The sequence below is a fragment of the Gopherus evgoodei genome, chromosome 6 (genome assembly GCF_007399415.2).
Source record: "Gopherus evgoodei ecotype Sinaloan lineage chromosome 6, rGopEvg1_v1.p, whole genome shotgun sequence".
Lineage (NCBI taxonomy): Eukaryota > Metazoa > Chordata > Testudines > Testudinidae > Gopherus > Gopherus evgoodei.
This window is the reverse complement of record NC_044327.1, coordinates 93519275-93543988: the sequence shown is the minus strand read 5'-3', so window position 1 is coordinate 93543988 and position 24714 is coordinate 93519275. Positions and strand designations below refer to the sequence as shown.

The following is a 24714-nucleotide window of genomic DNA, read 5'->3' as shown; positions in this document are numbered from 1 at the left end:
CCAAATGTTATCGAGTGCAGTGTTTTTGTTTGGTTGGTTTTGCTATGGATGTTCCTGCCTTCATTAGTGAAGTGAAAGACTTTGATGATTTGACAGCGTAATTGTTGGTGTTGGCACATTGTAGCAGAGATTTGTCAGATATGTTAAACTTCATGAGTTTAAATTTGAACCATTGGGGTTTATTTTTAAGTTTGAGTAAATATCTTAGCAATATTCTGCTTTGTAAATGCTTGAATAAACTCATTTGTAGTGTAATTAAATGACTGTATAGTAGATGAGGTATATCGGGCTTTTGGGAATGATTGGGAATATACAAGAAGTTAAACAAGCTGTGAATCAGTAAACATGTAGGATGCAGGCCAAATCATTAATGGTTTCACAAGCTGTCGATCTTAGACTCTCTCACCAGCCAGAAGGTTTTCCTTCAATGCACCCTAAATTTTTAATTTTCATTACTGTTCAAGCAGATTTTCTCCAAATTTTAAAATTTTAAATGGCAACATATAGGAACTCTGTGGTCCACTCTCTGCAGCTGCTGTCAGCATGCCTGCATAAAGACGCTCAATCAATTACATGTTACAATTAGTTTTATTTGGTGTGTAAACTCCCCATTTGGATTTGTAAGGCAGTTGCTTTAGTTTTGCATAATACTGCCTGCTTTACGCAATGATATGGTGCCAGTTACATCAGTTGAAAAAGGGGTGGTGAACTGAATATTTGGGATGGATACATGGGATATACTGCCCAAGTGTCTCTCTTTCCCCACTAGTGTCTGATCCATGCAGAGAAAAAAGGCCTAATACTGCTACTAGCTAATCCAGTAATTTCTGTCAATTAAATGGTAGATGCTAGTATTTTTGGTGTTGAAGGCCCTAGGCTCAGTCCCCATTGAGGACATATGCATGGTGGAGTCATAACAAAATGGTGGCCCATCTGGGGATTTGAACTCGTGCCCTTCAGATGCTCAGATGAACGTCCCATAATAAGAGGAGTAACACCCTGAGTAAGTGTCTTGCTTCTCTCCAGTAGATGGTACATAGAGGAGAATAAGATTTCTAATGATACCAGCTATGGAGTTAGTTCAAGTAGTAGAGGCAGATACATTTGATGCTGAAGGTCCCATTTTCAATCACTGTTAACTGTAGGGTGCATTGCAAAGTGCTGGAAAATAATTTCTCAATCAAATGTTTCAATTACTCCCAACCCTCCCTTTTATTTTGGAATGCAACAAATTGGAAGTTTCACTGAGATTATTCATTTTATAAAAAATCTGGGCAGTAGTAACATTTATTACACGGACTTTTACAAGCGGTAAAGGTGGGAGGAGATACTCTTAGGGAAGGTTTACACTAGAAGTGTTACATCGGCCCAGATGCATTGGTGCAGCTGTGCTACTGTAGCGCATCTGGTGAAGATGCTTTATGCCGAAGGGAGAGCATTATCCCGTCAGCATAATTATTCCACTCCTGTGAGAGGCAGAAGCTATGTCAGCAGAAGAGTATCTCCTACCGACATAGCGCCGCTGTGGACAGTGCTTAGGTTGCTGTAACTTACATTGCTTGGCGGAGTGTCTTTTTCACACCCTTGAGTGATGTAAATTAGATTGACTTAAGCAGTAGTGTAGACCTGCCTGTGGATATTGAGAGATGCCTTTTTCAGCTTCAAGAACAAAAATCTACATGAAGTAGTCAAACAACTGCAACTACTAGCAGGAGGAAAACAAAATTATTGGGTTTTATCAGAGGGGTAGTTGATCAGTGTTTGGGCATCAGCCAGCTGGAAGATAGCAGAATATCCCTACGTCTAATCTTAATTACCTGTACGCTTATCAGATTGACAAACCATAAATCACAGTTGCCTGGTTGGTTTCCCTACGTTATAGACTACAAAGCCTCAATTCTAGAGTGATACAGAATTCACAGATCTCTTCTTAGGAAACTGTACTTGAAAATGAATCTGCTAGCACTTGAGAGATAGACGCTGTAGCTTTTAAACTGCAACTATAGCAAGGTACCTCATTTTTCACTAAGGAGTTCAAGGTTCTTTGATAATTTAGGGAACCAGGTCAAAGAGACTAATGCAGTTTCTCTGGCCTCAAGTACCAAATCTACACCAGGTTACAAAATGGCTCTAATGTGATTGTGGAAGTCGTAATAAGGACTGAAGCGCTGGGGTTATTTAAGGGAAACCACATGCTCTTCCTCCTGTGGCACATTTTGAGACTACTTAGTGCAGAAAAAGTCTTCCACAGTTAACATCTGCATTTGACTAGGTAAACCTTTTGAAATTTTATTTTTAAATCTCCTCTGTCGGTGGGCATGTATTATCCTCTGCATCCAGCCCAGCCAAGTCAGATTCCAATTTTTTCCAGAGCCAATGTTTCCAGGAAATAATGACAGGATTATTGAAGTAATTAATATTAGAGCTCAAATAAAGCAATATTTGAAAGATCATGTCAGTGATGAGACTTTTTTGGAGGAGTAAACTTTGCTTATTGTAATTAAATATAAGATCAATACAATATAGGATACTAGTGCAAAACTTTGTCACTAAATATAAATGCTGTTCATCACAGTGAGACAGACCATGCGAGCAAGCTCCAGCAGCCATGCCAGGAAGTGCATAGAAAGGAAGGTAAAAGACCCAAACCCTCAGTTCCAGAAACTAGAGCAGGGGGTCCCCAAGGCGGTGCCTGCGGGTGCCATCTAAATGCGCCCGCGTCCTGGCCAGCGGTGGAGCGCTCGCCGAAATGCCGCTGAATTTCTGCAGCGTTTCAGCGGCGACATCTCTCCATGACATCACTTGCAGCCAACAAGCAACATCGAGAGGCGTCGCCGCCGAAATGCTGCAGAAATTCAGCGGCATTTCGGCAGGTGCTCTACTGCCACCACGGTCCTTCGTCTGGCGCTCGCCAGACAAAAAAGTTGGGGACCACTGAACTAGAGGGTTAGAATAATGCCATTCAGAACCAGCTGGATTGTCCAGCTGATTGAGACACAATTCTAGTTGAATGCTACTTTGATGAAGTAAAAACAAGTGCAATGTAAGAAATAGGTGCCCCAATGAGTCTCCTAAATGTAGTCTGGATGAAAAAGTATTTGCCCTCTGTGCAATTGTGCCCACTTACTGAGTTTCTGGGCACCAAGGAAAATTTTGGTCGACAAGCAGTGAGTGGGGCCAGGTAAAATTCCTGGGAAGTAATGGGCCAGAACTTCCAGAGTGCTAGAAATAATAGTTTACTTGTGGTAGAATGGCTTGCTGACTTGTTGCAAATAAAGCTTATCACTAGGCATTTATGAGTGAGGACGCCCAGAATCTGAGCATTCTTGTAACACCATGTGGACTCTGAATGAGCTTATATTCCCTTCAGGGTTGACTATTGCCCTGGCAGCTTTCCAATGTTGTACAGAGGAGTGTTTGATGGGCCTTTGGGATTAAATATGCATCCCATTTTACATGTTATCATGGTCTATAGCAAGGGTTTTGACCAACATATGGAAAAGTGCTAAAGCAATTGTGTAGCTGCGAAGTAAAATTAAAACCTATAAATATAGTCTCTCTAAAAGAAATATGATAGCTGGGAAGATTAATATCAAGTGAAGGGCATTGGGCTGACCCTTTAAATATGCTAAATTAGAAGCAAAAGAAGACAAAAATAGTCCATTAATTACAAAAGCGAAGGGATTTCCTGGTATGCTATCTTGGGTTAAGTAGTGTTTGTTCTCATGTACCTAAATCCTTGTGACTTCTAAAAAATAAAAAACAAGGAAAGAGCTGGAAGAGAGAGCCAATTGTCTTATCAAAATCAACTGGGCAGGTGTCCACTAAGAGGCTGAAGGCCAATTTTGTTCTCCACTCCCACTTCATCAGTCCCCTCCCGTGTGATGATATATCCCAAGTTTGATCAGCTGTTCATTTTGTGCATAGATGCTTCAGTCAATACGTGGGGGGACAATATTGTTTCAGCTGCAGTGCTGTACATTTCAGGTAATAGCCTGTTAATCAGAAACATCTATCCAAGACAGAAGTAAGCTACCACTTGCATTCAAGGAAGATAGAAATCGTGACTTTGAAATGTATTTCATTGAACAGTTGAGGAATAATCTGTAGTATGCTCCAGGTTTGCCCATCTATAGCAATGACATCTCCGCTCATGTCATGAAATAATGAGACCATATTTTTGCTACTGTTACTTAATTTATATAGCTTCTAGTTACCCTCCAATCCTAGGAGAAATCTCTAAAATAAAGGTATAGCTATAAACTGGACCATTAGAGTGAGCTGTTCATCGTGGCTCCTATCAAGCAGCACCACTGTGTCGTTAGTAAAAGTAAGGAAAGGGAGAGAGACAGGAAAAACAGACCTGGGAAGAAAAAAGAGGGAGTGAGATGCAGGGGTGGACGGTGTGGGAAGGTGACTGGTCCCTTCGGTATAATGTAGGACTTCACCCTTTGTTTGATAAGCTGTTGTACAGTCATAGAAGTTCAGTTCAATGGGTTCGGGGCAGATCAGAGTACAAAAGAGCATGGCACAGAAAAGATGTTAAGATTCAGCAGGAGAAATTTCTGTAATTTTTTTCAGTCTTACTGCAATGAAGTTGTGATAAGTTCAGCTTCTCAATCAAGTGTCTCTGTGACTGTGTATTCCTCCCAGCCCTCCCTTCCCTTCAGAGTGCAACATATAGAAAAGACTTGGAAAGCAGCTGGCCTAAAAGACAAGAACCTGTTTTCCTTATGATGTATATAGATGACAGTTCACATTACTAAATTTTCCTCCATTTTTTTGAAACTGCAACAACTCTTGTACCTTTTTTATTTAACTCTTCTTCTCTGGAAAGTCTTGCTATTCAACAACCATTTAAGTGATTGCTCAGCACATTTAACTGCCAACTTTTAACTCAGTACGAGTTGAGGGCACTCACAGGATTCGGCCCTTTGATCTCAATAACTCTGGTATAGAGTTATTTCAGGTATGCTTAGGATATTGGCAGGTTTGGGGGGAGGGGCAAGAAAAATAGCATAACTACCATGAATTCAGTACAATATCAGAGAAAGAAAGGAAATCTACAACCTGAATGTATCTGGAGCCACTTTCTTCATTTCAGCAAGCGCCAATAGTGAGAGAGAATTCCACTAGACACTTACAAAAACCTGTGTTTACCCGTGTCTCCATCCATGTTGACACAGGACATAGCTTCAGATACAAATACAAACAAAAGAACAAGGAGTCAAAAAATGCTGCAAGTTGAGTTGTCCTCCTGTAGCACCAGCATGAAACTCGGAATACTCAGTTTCATAGATTCATAGATTCTAGGGTCAGAAGGGACCAATGTGATCATCTAGTCCGACCCCCTGCACAAAGCAGGCCACAGAACCCTACCCATCCACTTCTGTAACAAACCCCTAACCTATGCCTGAGTTACTGAAGTCTTCAAATTGTGGTCTGAAGACCTCAAGCTGCAGAGAATCCACCAGCAAATGACTCATGCCCCACGCTGCAGGGGAAGGCGAAAAACCTCCAGGGCCTCTGCCAATCTGCCCTGGAGGAAAATTCCTTCCCGACCCCAAATATGGCGATCAGCTAAACCCTGAGCATGTGGGCAAGACTCACCAGCCAGCACTCAGGAAAGAATTCTCTGCGGTTTCTGATTGTCTGAGTGAATATGGCAGTCTCAGATCCCACGGAATTCAATAGTGAATGGTGCCATGAGTTTATCTTCTTTGTCAGGCTCATGGGAATGTAAAACGCTGCACAATATAAACAATGCATGCATGTGTTCATATAAATGTACTGTCTTCTGCTCCCTGATGAGTTTGGTACTGCTTGAAGTTGACAGATATTTTCTGAGAAAATGTGGGCTGCTGAGCCCTGTTTACATGGAAGCTTATATGGGTGCTGTGTTGGGTTGGATCACGGAAACCCTCTTGGAAGCTGCCACCTGTTGTGCGAAGACTACCTCTGCTCCTGCTTTCCCTGCCAGCTCGGGACCCCAGCACCCTGTATTGTTGAGCCAGACACTTCCATCTGCTCCAACAAAGACCCAGAGTCTGAATTACTTGCCCCAAAGCTGCAGGTTTACCTGAAAGCAGCTAACAGAAGTGCTCCTGTCTTTAACACTCAGATGCCGAACTCCCATTGGGGTATAAACACAAATAAATCTGTTTTATCTTGTATAAAGCTTATGCAGGGTAAACTCATAAATTGTTCGCCCTCTATAACACTGATAGAGAGAGATGCACAGTTGTTTGCTCCCCTGTGTATTAATACATACTCTGAGTTAATTAATAAGTAAAAAAGTGATTTTATTAAATACAGAAAGTAGGATTTAAGTGGTTCCAAGTAGTAACAGACAGAACAAAGTAAGTCACCAAGCAAAGTAAAATAAAATGCGCAAATCTATATCTATTCCAACTGAATACAGATAATCTCACCAGTTCCAGAATGCTTCCTTTTACAGACTAATCTCCTTTTAGCCTGAGTCCAGCAATCACTTTCACCTCTTCCAGTCTCTATCTTTCGTTCCAGTTTCTTTCAATATCCTGGGGGTGGGGAGCGGAGAGGCTCTCTCTTTAGTCAGCTGAAGGCAAAATGGAGAGGTCTCCCAAGGGTTTAAATAGACTTTCTCTTGTCCTCACCCCTATGCAAAGTCCAGCGCCAAGATGGAGTTTAGGAGTCACCTGGGCAAGTCACATGTCCATGCACAACTCACAGTTTTTACAGGTAGCATCCATTGTTTACATGCTACCTTGATCATCCTCAAGTAGACTTCTTATGTGGATTGGAGCATTCCAAGATCCATTGTCTTTAAGTGTTTCTTGATTAGGTACTTAATTTCAACATTCCTGTCTCCAGGAACTGACCAAATGCTCTGCTAAGGTTATTTAGAAATCAAGCCAGTACACAGCCAACATTCATAACATTCGTAACTTTGAATATAAAAATGATACATGTATACAAATAGAATTAATACATTCAATAGATCATAACCTTTGAGTTATGTTACATGGTATACATAGCATAAAACACATTCTAAGCATATCTCCATAAAGCCTTATGAGAGGTACCATCACAGGTGCCTACCTGTGACGTTAAAGGCTGAAGTGGTGGCATATTAATTAGATAAAGGCTCTGATATTGATCATGATGATAATTTGTTTGGCCGGTTGGATATGTTGGATCTTACTAGTTCCCGTGATGTTGTCTTAAAATTTAAATTACTAGCTGCACAGCTCCATCAATTGTGCAGAAGGAAGCATTTTTATTAAGGCTCAATTTTAATAGCCTCCAATTAATATCTATTACCGCATCCTTAAGAGCTCATCTTGCCATGCCTGGCTGAAGGGCAGCTTTTGGAGTCCATCAGGAGTGCTTCATAGGCCCCAATCCTGAAAAGGGAGTTCCTGCACAGAGTTCTGCAGAATTCAGTGAGACTATGTGAATTCCTTGGAAGATCAAGGTTTCAGGCAGGTGAAAGGGTCACTTTCCCACACATGAGATGTCAGGAAGTTAACAAGAATGAGAGGGCTGAAGTACGAAAAAGAGAGGAGGACAAAGGGACAAAATTGGTGGACAGAGGCTGAGCTTGACAGGAAATGGGGACAAAGAGAAGGGAGAGGGAGGACAGAAAGAGAGCAAATGGGAAAAGAAGGGGGTTAGAAACTTAAGTGAAAGGGAGGGTGGGGACAGAGAGGAAAATAAACATCAGGGAGGGGTGGGAAGAGATGGAGGAAGAAAAGAAAGAAGCCAACAGGGAGGAGAACTGATCTGTGGAATTGTGTAACTAACTCTGTTTTTTATTCCACTTGGGAGGGGCATGAAACAGGAGCAGGTCTTTGTAAAAGGCACAAAGGGCAGGGCTTGACTCACCACTCAAGGTGTTTTCCACCTAATCATTATGATGTAATGTCTTTCAGCTGCCCTACCCTTGACTGGGGACTGTACTTTCAGAGACAATGGAAAGGATTAATGACAACCTTTTCAATCAGAGAAAACACTCACCAGGAATATCCCAGCACAAAAGAAATGAGAAACAACTTTGGCTGTTCAGAAGGTTTATAAATTTCTCTAGCGTGGGGCCAGAGTATTCAAAAATAGTGAGACAAAAAGTAAATGCTGAGCTGCCTTTTTTATTTAAATAATTTGAGATATAAGTGGGCCTCTGGGGGGGGCACAAATTGAATTAGAAACTACATAATCGACTTCTGCCTTTTTCTCTGTCTCATCCTTTCCTTTCTACAGACCCTAACTGCTATGATAATTACATACTAAAAATGCCCTGAGCAATAAATATTACAAAATAGAGGTAGTGCAATGTCAGGCAAATCCTGGGATTTTTAGGAAGTGGAATAATTTACATCCTGTGCCCATGCAGGGGTCATGGACTGTGTGATCTCTTTCACCAAATCCTGGAAGCAACCAGGGCTGCTCAGATGCTGCTTTGCTTTCATTCTTCCCTGCAACTCCCAGTCGAGATGACAGGAAGCCCAGTCAGTGTTGCCCCAATGGAATTTCTACACATCTAGGCCAAGACTTAATCCCACATTAATAGGGAAGCTAATGCAGCGATCCATTTTAATGGAATCAGCCATTGCTGATCTGCCCTTGGTAATGGTAAATGCAGATGTCAGGGACAGGGTGACGGTAACAGATGAGGCATTTCACAACTGGCAAAGAGAGAGCCATCCCACTGAGCAGTGTTTGCCCTTCCAGGCATTTCACATATGAAACCTCATGAGAAGTCCATGACTTGTTTGAAAATTCCCTGAAATGGAGGTTGAATCATAATTATGACACACACTTGCAGAATAGGCACTTGTTTGAATGATTTATACTATTGGCCGTAGCTGTTTTTTCTCTCTAAATCCTTTGCAGGTGGAAATGCCCGGAATCCATTTTAGCTGAGAGCATTTGTAGGCTTTATTTAGGTTTTTTAATTGTGTGTAGTTGATATGTCAATTGAGGCTGCATCTTGATCACGAAACAAAACAGTATTTGGGAGCTCAGATTTGAAAGACTAGTTACTAATATCTTTGTTTGGTACTATATATAAATATAAATACATCTAGTCACTGATCCCCTTTTTCTCCTGTTGTTTGGGCTGTTCCAGTGCTGTTTATTTTGTGCGACATAAAGAAACCAGACAGAGATTTGCCATGAAGAAAATTAACAAACAGAATCTCATTCTCCGAAATCAGATTCAGCAGGCCTTTGTTGAGCGTGATATCCTGACATTTGCAGAAAATCCATTTGTCGTCAGCATGTACTGCTCCTTTGAAACTAGACGCCATTTATGTATGGTCATGGAATATGTGGAAGGTATGTGGGAAGAAAAGTGTATTTTAGCATCAAAAAAGGTAAATCAACCCACACAGTATTTTCATTACAACAGCTGTCCTGTGTGTTCTCTGTACAAGTAGCTATGTACACCTAGGATCTCAATCCACCAATGAGATGGCTTCATTCCCAATTATTATCTTTTGGTGATTGCCTGTAAAATGCTTGTCGTGCAGCTGTAAAGAGAAGTCATGCTCTTTGAATGATTTTTGTTATTATTTATAATCATAAGTCTCCTGTAACACTGGAAATTCATGTGAAAATAAAGTTAAGAGGTTTTCTTCTGCTTTTGAAATTTTCACCACTGTGAAAATGATAGTATATTTGAAAACAATTTACAAGAATAAGCTTGAAACATCAGACACACCTTCAAGGGGACCATGACATTGAGAATAAAGATGGTCCATAGGTTAGACTGTTAGCCTGGGTCATGAAAGAGAGAGAAATCCTGTGAGATCTTGGTTGGTCTTTCTCAGTGTCAATTCCCCATTTGTAAAATGGGTATAACAATACTTCTCTATCTTACTGGGGTATCGTGAATAAATGCATTGAAGAGTAAGAGGCATGCAGATTCTATGTTGATGGGGCCATATAAATATCTTAGGTAGGTAGATAGACTAAGGGCTTGTCTACATTTACAGTGCAGCTGCGCCACTGAAGCACTTAGTGAAGATGCTACCTATGCCAACAGGAGAGTTTCTCCTGTCAGTGTAGATACTTCACCTTACTGAGAGGCAGAAGCTATGTTCCCAGGAGAAGCCCTCCTGTTGACCTAGCGCTGTCTATGGTGGGGGTTAGGTCAGTATATCTACATTGCTCAGTGATGTAGATTTTCCATACCTTTGAGTGACATAGTTATGCGGACGTAGTAGTGTAGGCCAATCCTAAGTCTTAATGATGGTATTTAAGGTAGTGAATCAAAATTTAGCAAAAAAATAAAAGAAAATAATTATTTTTGAAAACACCTGAATCTCATTCAGGATCTAGGATATCTTTATGCTGCTTCAGCACCAGTTTCTACTTCCTCTCCCTCTCAAAAAAAAAAAAAAGTGTGAAAATATTTTGCAGAATAAACCTAAAAGACAGTATTCAAATAGTGAACATTCAGAATCCTCATTGTGCAGTTGGTAAGTATATGGAGGTCCACGTATGTCTGCATGTACACCTCAAAATATATGATACCACCTAGAACTTTTTATTTTATATTTTCAGGTGGAGATTGCGCTACTTTAATGAAGAATATGGGTCCTTTACCTGTGGATATGGCAAGGATGTATTTTGCTGAGACTGTGCTAGCCTTGGAATATCTGCATAATTATGGAATCGTACACAGGGATTTGAAGCCAGACAAGTAAGTGTATAGAATATAAACACAGAAGAACTTTGTCTGAAAATTAGTCAGATATGAAAGGTGTAATTTTGCTCTGCAAAAAATGAATGCTTGGTTACGAATATTATCCCATACATTCAGAATTCTCAGATAATAGATTCATAATGTGAGTGGGGTGGTTTAGCTGTAATTATAGATGTGTTGATTGATTTTTACAATCCTTTAGGCAACGAGAGGCTGTATGACTAGCATGAGAGAAATATATTTTTTCTTGAGACCGAAATAAAGGATAATAAAGTCTGGCCAATAAGAGCAAGCTCTCTCTACATATACGTTGTACCCTATTTAATGCTGAATATGAAAAACAAAAATTGTACATACAGATTCTTATAAGGTCAGTGTTAAATGGGTAATCTTGCCCCTCTGTCACATTTTTGCAGTATTTGGGGTTATAATACTTCGGCTTCTATAAGTGTAAACTGCATTACAGCAGGTTGCTGAAATAAAGATGGAACCTGACATATCTTCCACTAATTTTCATTGTCACTTGTTTCAAAACACATTTGAATCCCAAATGAGTCTGAGTCAAAATACTCACCTGGTACTGTGTATCTGTTGTCTGCCAACTCAATATCTGTCAATTTTTCCTCTTTCCACATCTTCTCCCCTATTTAAATGAATGGCACAGTTAATTAGAGGTAGACAAAACTAATGCCTCTTTTTCCAAGTATCAGGGGTAGCCGTGTTAATCTGTATCCACAAAAACAGTGAGGAGTCCGGTGGCACCTTAAAGACTAAATAAATTTGTTAGTCTTTAAGGTGCCACCAGACTCCTCTTTGTTTTTCCTTTTTAAGTTACAATCTATTTGTATGTCTTCCAGAATGCTTGCCATTTCTTTTTGTGCTGACTACACTGTGCTATTTTTTTGTGGCCTTTATGTGGATCCTATTAAGATCCTTTAACTATTAAGTGTTCAAGCAGATTAAATTATGGTTTGTTTAAATCCAATAACAACAACATGTGCATCATGTATTTGGTACCTTCCAGGATGCTGCTGTGTCTAGGCCAGTAGCTTCCTAAATTGTTTTTTAAACAGTTATGCAATGCATTAAAGCATTTTTCTGAGACTATAAGAAACAAACTAGTACAATTTTGGTTTATGTTATAGTAATTGAGTGTCATTTTGATTTGCAGTTTATTAGTAACATCCATGGGACATATTAAGCTTACAGATTTTGGGCTTTCTAAAGTGGGGCTAATGAGCATGACTACAAATCTTTATGAGGGTCACATTGAGAAGGATGCTAGAGAGTTCCTTGACAAGCAGGTAAGAGATGCCTTTTTTTCATTTTTACACCAAGAGATTAAATAAAGCCGTATTTACCAATGGGATGTGCAATAATATTATATAAACCATTATTATTTCTGCGTTGGTATTTCAGATGTATGCATCAGAGTTACCTTTACTAGTGCACTGCAGATCGTTCCATGCTTTTTTCCTCTCCTGCATTATGGTCTATTAGTAAGATGAACGATCTAATTGTGTGCAAGTGAGATCGTGAGAGAGACAAATGGAAAACTGTTTTTATAAGGAATTCAGGAGTCTCAGCAGAGTATTTGCAGAACTCATGATGCATTGTACAATCAAGGGTGCTAAAATCCTAGCTATGGCCCATTTCCCTTTAAGCATGCCTCATTACCATTTGCCCACAATCTGTTCACTGTAAAAGTTACTTAAGGTAAAACCATCACAACTTTCACGTAAAAATAAAGATATGTTTAGATTAAATAAAACAATTGTTTTAATTGACTCTTGTGTATAAAAAAACAATCTTTTAAAACTGTATTTTTCGTAAAATTCATTTTTCACATACAATACAACCAATTATGTAGGTCATTCTTTTAAAAATATTAACTGTACTGCAAGCTGAACAGAGTAAAACATGCCGAAAAGAAAAATTAAAATTCTCCATGTTTTTTGTAACATATTGCTACATCATAAGAATTATTAGGGAAATTTAAACGCAATAACTAGGGTTATTAAACTTCACTTGTTTAAACATTTTCTTTTTCTCATTTTTAGGTCTGTGGCACACCTGAATATATAGCACCAGAAGTGATATTGAGGCAGGGCTATGGCAAGCCAGTGGACTGGTGGGCCATGGGAATTATCCTATATGAATTTCTTGTTGGGTGTGTGCCATTCTTTGGAGATACACCAGAAGAGCTATTTGGACAAGTAATCAGTGGTAAATATGACCATGAAAAACTGAATTTCTTAACCTGTTGAAACCAATCACTTAATCAAAAAAATATTTAAGATTTTACTAAAAAGCTAGTATTTTTCAACTAGTTGTGCCAAAAAAAATTTTTAAAAAATGAAATCACTCATAGTACCATAATACTAGCCATCAAAATGATGGGTGAAATTTGAACGAAAAACTGACCTTGTATTATATACATCAGTAATGAGTCCAGGAATGCAATAACACGATAGGTTATGTTTCTAAGTACACTGTTTAAAAAGAAAATAACTATTAATGGTTGGACAGTCAGATAATTTGACTGTCAGTCTTTCCAGGCATTGTATCAGAGAAGAAAAGGTTAATGAGGACTGCATTTGCAGAAATGGAAAAATGCCTAATGGCACAATGAAGAAATTAACAAAAATGTAATAAAACCCTAAAACAAATGTCTCACAACTAATAAATAATGAAAAAGAGAGGGAAATGAATTCAGTTCACAGCTTGTTAATGATTTCATTGGTGGTTGTTATAGTGTAATGTTATTTCTGTAACAGCTGTTCTTCTTTCATTTAAAATTCAATAACCTTTTAGATCTTAACCTGCTAACTGACCCTAAGTATTGTCATGCAGCTTGTGGCAAAACTAAATGATAATTAAACAGAATCTCTCACTATCCTACCTGCTGTTTCCATAAATTTCCCAAATGCATAGATGTAGATTGCCTCTGTTTTATGCCAAAAGTTCATCGGAATGACATCTCTGTTATTGAAGGTCTTCCAGTCCATTTTACAGCATATATAAAAGGTCCACTAGCTAAAAAAGAGAAAAAAATCCCATTTAGTATGTAAGGAAGTGTTCTGTTATCATATCACTGTTCTCCATCTCTGACTTTACAAGCCAGGCATGTTTGTAATCTTTAATGAAGTGGATTTGTGAACTGCCGGCAGTATATGACCTCTTCATACAATATCCTAGCTGCTTATGGATTTATAACCATGCTGTTTTCTGATGTGATACACTAAGGCCTGAGTGGCAAGGGGAATCAACTGTTTAATTAACACAAGCAGCAAATGCTGGCTTTGTTCTCGATGCCTTACGGCTGAAATGCTTGTTCATGTTTTATTTTATCCAAATCAGATTTAAACTGCAGTAGAAGCTGCAGGCAGACAAACATGGAAATAACTCATGGTTTTTATTGCACACACACACACACACACACACACACACACACACACACACACACACACACACACACACACACACACACACACACACACACACACACACACACATACACACACACACATACATATATTTAGGCTGCTTTCTTAGATTGTGGGGGACGGAGAGATATTTTATTATTTATAACAATTTAAAAATGTATTTTGAAACTTTATAGTCCATGTTATAGTCTTTCTTTTTATAAATTAAATTGCCACATTTTAAATCTGAGGCCCTGGTCCAGTTGATACATAAGCTTGTGCTTAACTTTGTGTTTGACTACTCGCAATGACCTTATATGGATGATTCATGGAAGCATTTGTAACCTCAGCCCCTTTTTTTCATTTTATTTTTTTTAGATTCAGATTTATTTTTTTTACCTGTGTCAGATTTTTCCTTTCTGTTTAATTGTATGTATTTTACTGAAGTCATTCTTATTGCCAAATCATACGTACTGCTCAATCTTATTGCCATCATACTCCTTTCTGCAGTGAAAATAGCCAGGTCCACTGCATTGCACAGCCATGAAACTGGCTGTAGAATCGAACCCTTGCCACAGTTTTTTTCTCCAGGCTCCATCGGTGAAGTCCTGATGCCACTGGAGTTAATGGGAAAGCTGCCACGAACTTCAGTGGTGCCACAGTTTCACCTTAAGTGTATGTCTACACACCAGCTGAGAGGTGTGATGCCCACACAGACAGACATTCACGCTAGCCCTCTTCAGGCTAGCACCTAAAAATAGCACTGTAACACTGGGGGCTTGGGTTTAGCTGCCTGAGTACATACCCGGGGGGATTGGGCAGGACTGTACTCACTCAGCTAGTCCAAGTTGCTGCCTACACCGCTGCAGCCACACTGCTATTTTTAGCGCACACAAAGTTAGCGCATGTATTTCTACCTGCACTGGGAATCCAACCTTTCGGCTGCTGTGTACACATCCTTAGAGCAGAGCTTCCTAAACATTTTTTGTCAAGCTCTCCACTTCAGAGATTCATGTCCTGTGCATGCCGCCTGTACCCGCGGGGAGAGGGATGGCTGGTACCCACGGGAGAGACAAGAGGTACTCATCATATGTAAGCTGAGGAAGCCGTGTGCTCTCTGCACAGTTGGGCAGTCTCAGCTGCCTCCCATGCAGCAAGTGAATGGGGTCACTCTGAAGGGCCGAGCTCAGAAAGGGAGCTGAAGGCTGCACCTCACTGGCTGTTTGCCAGGCAGAGCTCCCTCTTGACCTCAGCTATTCAGCATGGCCCTGGCTCTGTCCGGCAGGGGCCTACAGAGTAAAGGCTCTGTTCAGCAGGGGGTTCAGTATTTCCGGGGTGCAGCCTTCTGCTCCTTGCTCACAGAATCCCTGCCAGCATCCCCATCAGAGGAGTGTAACTGCAGGAATGGGAGGTGAGACAGGCAGAAAGCCTGGTTCTGGCTGCCAAGACCTCCCACAAAGAGCACTGTCCACTACTCCTGCTGGATAGAGCCCCCTCCTAAGCATGACCCTTACTAATTAATTTGAGTTAGTTAAAATCCTTGTAGCTGGTGAGCTAGACGCTCCATGGTCATTTGTGGTTTACCCTGGACTGTGTCCCGAAAGAAATGTTTCAGTATGTCAGGTTACCAAAGTTCTGGTTAGCTCCAGAAAATTGACAGTCAGTTAATACCAATTACAGTGGAAGCAAAATCTCTAGCTAAGCATTCATTAAAAAAAAAAAAGTCTTTTAGTCCGTATGGATGTGGGAAAACCCCTTAAGAACATGAATCAAGTGTTAACCTAGGTAGTATTTTCTGCATGAGTCTGCAGAAGCCTGAAAGAACAGATATGACTCCCCCCACCCCATCCTCAATATCTTGTATGCCTCTGAAAGGTAAATATGGTAATTTAAATGTCATCTTTGTTAATTATTTAATTGTAGGTCATTTTAATAGAAAAATCCACTTTTTTATTGTGTTTAATGCAAAATCCCAAACTGCCATCCATGTCTCCCCAGGTACCTAAAGTCCCAGTTGTCCCCTATCCAGCTGCCAACCTCCTTAGCTTCTCTGACAGCTTGTACAGTGAGTCTATATGTAGATTAAAATAAATCTGACATTGAATATCTATGGAAAATCAGCACAAAAATAAATTGAATTTAATACAATAATACAGCGGCAATGAGGGTTCATCTGAGCACCTCAGAGTCTTTAACGTATTAATCCTCACAGTGCCCCTGTAAGATGGGGAAGTACTGTTTTCTCATTTTACAGAGACGCTAAGTGACTTGCCTAAGGTTACACGGGAAGCCTATGGCAGAGCAGGCCCCTTGAACCCCCGTCTCCTATATCCTAGGCTAATGCGCTAACCACTGGACCATCCTTCCTTATGGGTTTGGTGTTCATTTTCATATTGAAGTCATTGCAGATTCCCATGTTTTAATTTAAAGGAAGGTTGGGTAGAATCTCCAGTTTGCCATGATCAGGGTGCTGCAGAATCCAGGAGCCTTGCCACAGAAATTAATTCCATCTTGTCATGAAGTAGAGAAGACCTTAGTGATAGTCAGGGTTAACTGAAGTATGTTGATGGCTTTTTTTTCCTCTTAAGTAGAAGAGACATAGGGTATGTCTACATCTACAATTTTGCAGCGCTGGTTGTTACAGCTGTATTAGTACAGCTGTATAGGGCCAGCGCTGCAGAGTGGCCACACTTACAGCAACCAGCGCTGCAAGTGGTGTTAGATGTGGCCACACTGCAGCGCTGTTGGGCGGCTTCAAGGGGGGTTCGGGGAACGCGAGAGCAAACCGGGGAAGGAGACCAGCTTCGCCGCGGTTTGCTCTCGCGTTCCCCGAACCCCCCTGCAAACCGCAGGGAAGGAGACTTGCTTGCTCGGGGATTCGGGGAACGCGAGAGCAAACCGGGGAAGGAGACCAGCTTCGCCGCGGTTTGCTCTCGCGTTCCCCGAACCCCCCTGCAAACCGCAGGGAAGGAGACCTGCTTGCACGGGGGTTCGGGGAACGCGAGAGCACACCGGGGAAGGAGACCAGCTTCGCCGCGGTTTGCTCTCGCGTTCCCCGAACCCCCCTGCAAACCGCAGGGAAGGAGACCTGCTTGCACGGAGGTTCGGGGAACGCGAGAGCAAACCGGGGAAGGAGACCTGCTTGATTACCAGAGGCTTCCTCAGGTATGCTGGGATACCTGCTTATTCCACGGAGGTCAAGAAAAGCGCTGGTAAGTGTCTACACTTGATTACCAGCGCTGGAGCCTCTACACCCGAGACAAAACGGGAGTACGGCCAGCGCTGCAAACAGGGAGTTGCAGCGCTGGTGATGCCCTGCAGATGTGTACACCTCCCAAGTTGCAGCGCTGTAACCCCCTCACCAGCGCTGCAACTTTGTGATGTAGACAAGCCCATAGGAAAAAACTACCATGTGGCTTGTAGCTCTCTAAACCATAGGCACCAACTCTGTGGCTGGAGCACCCATGGAAAAAAAATAGCACCCACCGGCAGCCAAGCTTCCCTTCCTCCTCTCCTACTCCTGCCCATCGGCAGTCCCCGCTGATCAACTCCCCTTCCCGCCCCCTGGCTGTTCTGCAGTGTGAGGAGGCATTGGGAGGGAGAGGAGCGGGGATGGGGAGTGCTTGGGGGAAGGGGAGGGGTGGGATTTGGCTGAAGAGGTGGGGTGGGATTTGGGAGAAGAGGTGGAGTTTGGGGTGGAGCCTGAGGCTGATCAGGGGTTGAGCACCTCCAGGGAAAATCAAAAGCCAGCACCTGTGCTCCAAACCATAAGGGCTGATCATGTAGCCTTTACTCATGTGAGTAATGACTTCAATGAAATGATTAGCATGAGTGAGGATTACAGATGTGAGCAATGATTGCAAGATTAGGCCAGATGTGTCCATCTTATCAGCAGTTGCCAAGGAACAGAACTGGAATTTAAACCATAACAGTCTTTCAAGGGAAGAACAGGATAGTAGTGCTGAGCACTAATATTTTGTAAACAGAAAAATCAGTTCTGCCTCTTGTTATTAAGAGCTTTTTAAATCACACTTTGTTGCAAATAATATGAATGATGATTCAATATCTAGCTTTGAAGAATAGGTGCAGATTGTGTTATGTTTGAAAGCAATTAACATGTAACAAAAAACAACTTGACTAATATGCTGTGTAGGAAAGGTCTGTTTCATTTTGACTAAGCTGACCAGGGGATACCCAGCATCTTTTATGGTACTGGGACGGGACTAAAATAATTTCTCGAACATCTTTCTTTCATACTAGATGAGATCAACTGGCCTGAAAAGGATGAAGCCCCACCTCCAGATTCCCAGGATCTGATTACTCTACTGCTCAGACAAAACCCTATGGAGAGACTGGGAACAGGTTAGGGGACAGGATTTTAAATTTTGCTCATGTGCTAGAAATAGCATCTATGTTGAACATGTCAAGGCTTTTGTTTGCTTTTTTGTTTTGCCCAGTAAACATCTGTGCATGTGTACAACATGATGCCAACTCACTAGCGCAAGAGTGTGTTTTTTTGGTTTGGTTTCTCTTTTGCTGATTCAGAGCAGTAATACTGCAGAGGGACATATATGAGTACAGTTGTCATCTTATACAGTTCTTATACAGTTGTTCTCATCTCCTCTTGTTTCAATAAATAAAAGATAAATTTCTCTTGAAGACAATCTATCTAGTTCACGGAATTGTTAACCTTGTGAAAATGCAGACTGTTAAATAACTTCGTTGCAGAAATAGAGAGCTGTGAATCAAATTACAAGAACTACTTTGGTGCCACAAATACCATGACCTGGCCAATGAGCCCCCACTTGCTTCAGAGCAAATGATTGCTACTTGAACTAATTACCCAAAAATGACTGCCTGAGATTGTGTCATGAACTATCTTATTACTCTTATTCAGTACTACTACCTTAGTACGAAAAATAATAAAATGAAAAGCATGAGAAGGTAAGGAAATAAATGGAGACCAATGGTGAATTCTCCGTCACTGACCATTTTAAAAACAAGATGGGATATTTTTCTAAAAGATCTGCTCTAGGAATTATTTTGGGGAAGTTTTATGGCTGTACAGGAGGTCAGAGTAGATGATCACAATGATCCCATCTTGTCTTAGAATCTATGAAGATAAGCTGCTGCCTACTGTGCTGTGTGCATTCTATCTCTAATCATTGCCACTCCCAAGCCAATCTAGGGAAAGAGGCTGATATCTGAAGTCAACTGCATATAGACCTGCATAGGCCCATAATACAGCAGTCAATATTAAAATCTGAGTATGTTTGTTAGCTCACCTACAGATAGACTTATTTTGGGAATTGTAAGTTTAGGGGAGGTGCAGGAGTCATAAAATTATTGCAGCGCTTGGGTCCATTGTCCAGAGTTTTAAAATGTTCAGTGATGTGCATTTTTACAGAGGTAATTTTAAAATATGGACTGTCATTTTCAATTTAATAGTAAGGACAATATTCTGACCGGCCCTAACACAGCCAGGCGGGGTGACCCATCCGCAATGCCTTTGTGGCCACATTACAGTTCCCCAGACCTTGGGTGGTGGTGTGGAGAGAGGTGAAGTGGGAGCAGGAAGAGAGGCCGCATGCCAACGGCCTCAAATAGGTGGGCAGGGAGTGGGCAGAACTTTGGTTCCAACTCTCCCATCCACCCTTGCCCACCTCTAATGCACTTGTTAGCATACGGTATGCAACATCCAGGAGAGAGCTATATCAAATTACTCTCTTCTCTTCTCCATATCACACAGCGCAAAGTGATAATCACAGTTCCTTCCTATGGCTTCTCCTGAGGCAGCACAGCTTTGTACCACCCCATACATAGCGCATTGCTGTAAGCAAATGTCTGAAGAGCCACAACTAGCTCAGCACTTAGTGGAAGGGTTTTTTTTAATATATTAATTGTAGACCCCGTCACTTTGTGGACTGATCCTTCATAATACATGTAGTGTTTGTACCTAAGCTGCTATTCTGTGAGTGAGAGACTGAGCACTAGAAGAGTCTGTCCCCTCCCCCAACACCCGCGCACGCTCACACACACACTCTCTCTTGTGCCGTAATGGTCAGTGCCTCCGAATGTAACATCTGCTCAATTTATTTACTAGTTTATTTCTTCAACTGTTGATGGTCTCTTAAGAGTTGAGAATCTGAGAAAGGGAATCCTGCAGCCACTTTGAAGCTCAGAGGGGTATTAAAAAAACTAAAGCAAAGCTTTTAAAGTGTCAAAAGCAGCTCACAGAAACAGCGGCTGCAATGTGATGAGTCCCATAGGGGCACTGGAAAATACTGCTCTGCCACACATTTCAGATGACAGCCTTGTGTATATAATACATATTTAGCTGGCTGAATAATGCTCCATGAAAATATATAATTGCATGTTTACTCAGGAGACTGGAGTGGCTTGGTCAGATTGTAAGGAAAGGAATAGATTTTCTGAAACATTTCCATAACAGAAGGAAAAATAACAGAAATCTAAGAGGAACATTGTATTAATACTAAAATGTGGCACAATATAATCACATAACTTCAAGATCAGTGTTGGAGTTAAATCGTTGTATTCTTGCCATTGCAATTAAAAAAAAAGGTTATACTGTTGTTTTCCTTTTTGGACTATCTGAGCTAGTTTCTTGCCATTAGACCTATTTTGTTTCTAAAATAAATAAAATTAATAATTTTTTTAAACTTTCCATGAAACAGTGTTTTGGGCTAATCTCCTTCTTTAGATCAAGAATCCAAATGACTACTCTCTTTAAAAATAGACAGACACCTTTACTTAACTAGCAACAACTCAACCAAGCATTCACTGTATACTTCCTGCAGACCCTTTTTTCCCACAGTCAGCTTGCTAAATCCTGTTTAGAGAGCCCTGTTTCATGCCAAAAACACTGGAAGGAGGGGAATCTTTTGAAGCCTCAGTATATTCGAAAAAAGCAAGTTCAAGAAAAACTGCTTCTCTTAATTTTTTTTTCTGTCAGTAAGAACAAGTCATAATTTGGTTAAAATGCCTGTTGAAGGCCATTCTTGAGCCTAGAAGCATGTGTAGGTACATACTGTATGCTAGATTTGTTAGCGTTTGTAAACTTTCTTGGTATAATAGATGATTTTAGATGAGACAAAGGTAAGCAACATAGTAAAGTAATTTGTGTTGTCCAAATTCTACAGATATAACATTTCCCAGTTTTCAATTACTTTAAACAAAATAATGTCTGTTATTTTCTTAGGAAGGTATTCTAGGTTGCAAGAATATTACATTTTTGCCATAATATTACAGTACAGCAATATCAGGATTTGTGTTGTATAATATACAGCATAATACTGCGAATCCAACAAATGTGTCAGGATTTTGCTTGGTTTTAACAGCTTTGCATGCATTAATGCTGGTGAGCCTGTAAATGATACTTTCATTTTTCCCTAAGGTTTCACTGCTCAAATTTTCAATAAAATCATAAACCAAAAAAGTTTACAGACTATAACAAATTTAAATAAATGATGAACTGAAAAAAGAAAAGTTGCTCATAAATTCCTGGTTATTTTCCAATTGTGTTTCAGACTGCGTTTTTTAATTTGATGTGTTTGTTTCAAAATTGCTAAAGTGATTGATTCTTTTGATGCTCTAACTGGTTGCAGCACTTTTTGATAGTTACCCTTTCTTGTAAAGTATGTTGTGTAAGAGTTTTCTGTCACTTTTTTCCATTTACCGGTAGTTTTCAAAATCATTTTTATGTTATGGTGATCAGTAGGTTACCATGAGAAAAGGAACAAACTCCAAATAATCTATGGAGGTTTTATGGCTGCTTTTGATCAGAAATAGATTAATTTATTTAAATATTTTAAGCACTTTATAAGAAGTGCAGAGTGATCCATAGAAAGTTACATTATAACGATATTCCCATGAAACTACATATTGCCATCCCATAAATATCATACAGAATTCTTAATGATGAACCTTGTTAAAATAAATGGATCCTAAAATCAAAAAAATCCTCTACTTGTTCCAAAGTGCTGCTAAATACACTTCTGTATTGAAGAGATTTATATCTTGATTAACAACACTGAGTCTCAGGTTCCAGCCTAATATGTATTTGATCTATAATAATTAAACGCCTAAAAAACAAGTGTTTGATGGAAATGCTCACTGCACAATAGCAATGCCTACACAATCGCACAAATATCTCACTGAACAAAAAGATGCTGAAGAAATATATTTATCCATGATTATGCAGCCAATTGGCTAGACTTCAATATGACAGTCTGAAATGGTGGTTGTATCTCTCCATGCTAATTAGCATTTTATTTTACCCAGGATTTAGTTCTGAATTAACTGAAGTATTTTTGTTTAGAAATCACCCACATGTTTTTCTCTGGCTCCCCCAGGTGGCGCATATGAAGTAAAGCAACACCAGTTCTTTCGTAGTTTAGACTGGAATAGTCTGCTGAGACAAAAAGCAGAATTCATTCCACAGCTGGAATCTGAGGATGACACAAGTTATTTTGACAGTATGTATTATACAGAAATATGTTTGAATTTTTTAGGAATTTATGTAAAAATTGTCTTTGATTTTTACTTTTCCTCAGCATGAATTTTAAATCCTGTTTGTTAGAACCAATGGAAGCTGCAGCATCTGACTGCCAGTCTGACATTTCAGGAAAACTTATTTTTAAAAATAAAGTTATGCTTTTAATTAACATTAAGCCTGGGAGTCTGATGCTTCATGATAAATTTAAATCATTTTTCCCCTCATTTGTAGCTCGTTCTGAGAAATACCACCATATGGAAACTGAAGAAGAGGATGACACAAATGATGAAGACTTTAATCTGGAAATAAGGCAGTTTTCCTCATGTTCACATAGATTTTCAAAAGTAAGTGAAGTATTTGTATATGTTTTTTTACATATGCACTCAGTGACTTTTGTGGGGTTTGAAAAGGGCCAGCAGTGTATGTATGTGGTATGTCAGGCCTGCACAACGTACAGCCCATGGGCCGCATGCGGCCCAAGGAGCCTCACTGTGTGGCCCACGGGGGATCCCGCACACAGCTCTCTGCGGGCTGTCCGGAGGCCTTTGAATCCCTGCTGCAGCTCTAGCGGCGAGGCTGCAGCTGGGATTTAAAGGGCTCAGGTCTCCCCGCGGCTGCTGGCAGCCCAGAGCTTTTTGAATCCCGGCCGTGACGGGGATTTAAAGGGCTCAGGGCTCCCTGCGGCTGCCGGCAACCCAGAGCCCTTTGAATCCTGGCCGCGGCCTCGATTGCCCCTCCCCGGACCCCTGCCCCTAACTGCCCCCAGGACCCCACCCCCTATCTAAGCACCGCTGGTCCTTGTCCCCCGATTGCCCCCTCCCGAGACCCCTGCCCCTATCTAAGCCTCCCTTCTCCTTGTCCCCAACTGCCCCCTCCTGAGACTCCCTCCAACTTCTCCCCAGGACCTCACCCCCTACCTGTCCCCTGATAAACCCCTGGGACTTCCATGTCTATCCATCCCCTACCTGTCCCCTGACTGCCCCCCCTGGACACCCCTACCCCTTCTCCAACCCTGCAGCCCCCTTACCGTGCCACTCAGACCAGCGTGTCTGGCTCCGTGCAGCTCCAGGCACGCTGCTGCATATATGTTGCCGTGCTCCCCTGTGGAGCCCACAGCCCCCCCACGGCGCGCACACACCCAGCACCTGCCTTCCAGATTTGAACACCTCAAAATTCAGAAGTGCTCAAGCTCAGTTTGGGCAGCTCTTACTTCCTTTCTCTCAAATCAAATATACTGCTCCACTGTAACTTGCTGTAGAAAAAGTAGGATAAAATTGAGCAAGAAATGCTTCCCAGTGGTTATTAGGACTGGAATTGCTATTTTCAACAGCCATTGCCTTTTTGTTTGTTTAAAAGGAAGACAGTGATATTGCATTGGCAAATTCCCCATAGAAAGAAAGAGTGGAACAAAAGAATAATAAAGGCACCTCAACTTTTCCTCATTTATGGAGGACAGTCTTATAATATGTATCCAGATATCCTCCAATCACACAAGCTGAAAATTGTTCCACTTTACTGCAGCTCTGTAACCATATGGGAACCAATCCTGTCTATGTTCTGTGTGCATCCAAAATTCCTGCTGAATGACCTGCCCTGGGAACGAGTTACCAGTGACCCAGCCCTGGGTCACCAGGAGATGGGGGCGGGGGCATTGGTTGGGAGGGGAGCCCAGGGCTGGGGCAGCAGCGGGGTTGGGGGAGGGTACTGGTGGGGAGGAAAAGGAGAAGCCCAGCGCTGGGGTGGCAGGGGGTGTGGGTGGATGAGGGAAGAGTCCAGGACTAGGGCAGCAGGAGGGTATGGGGGGGGCCCAAGGCTGGGATGGGGGGCAGCCAAATATTTTTTTGCTTGGGGCAGCAACAAACCCAAAGACAGCCCTGCCGGGTTCCCCCAGCCGCTGGAGCCCCATGCCCTTTAATTTTCCCCTGAGGGCTCCCAGCCACCTCTTCAGCTGGGAGCCCTGGTTGATTTAAAATCAAGTATCACCTCCCCACCCCCAACCTTCCTTTTTTAGCCCACAGCTGTTTTGGTGGGGCGGTGCTGGGGAAGGAGGATTTGTTTCCACAAGGCTGAGCGGCCCTGAAGTGGGG

The 24714-nt window shown here is 41.3% G+C and overlaps 1 protein-coding gene across 7 annotated transcripts in view; it reads left to right on the top strand.

The window, feature by feature from the left end:
* Positions 1 to 24714, top strand: part of MAST4 (microtubule associated serine/threonine kinase family member 4) — a 342363-nt gene that overhangs the window by 298133 nt on the left and 19516 nt on the right. For all 7 annotated transcript variants that reach the window (XM_030566014.1, XM_030566020.1, XM_030566019.1 and 4 more), the window contains 7 exons: positions 9107 to 9315; positions 10546 to 10684; positions 11859 to 11991; positions 12748 to 12913; positions 18373 to 18474; positions 22485 to 22607; positions 22859 to 22971. In XM_030566014.1, the coding sequence (XP_030421874.1) occupies positions 9107 to 9315; positions 10546 to 10684; positions 11859 to 11991; positions 12748 to 12913; positions 18373 to 18474; positions 22485 to 22607; positions 22859 to 22971 (985 nt within the window). The remainder of the gene's footprint in view (positions 1 to 9106; positions 9316 to 10545; positions 10685 to 11858; positions 11992 to 12747; positions 12914 to 18372; positions 18475 to 22484; positions 22608 to 22858; positions 22972 to 24714) is intronic.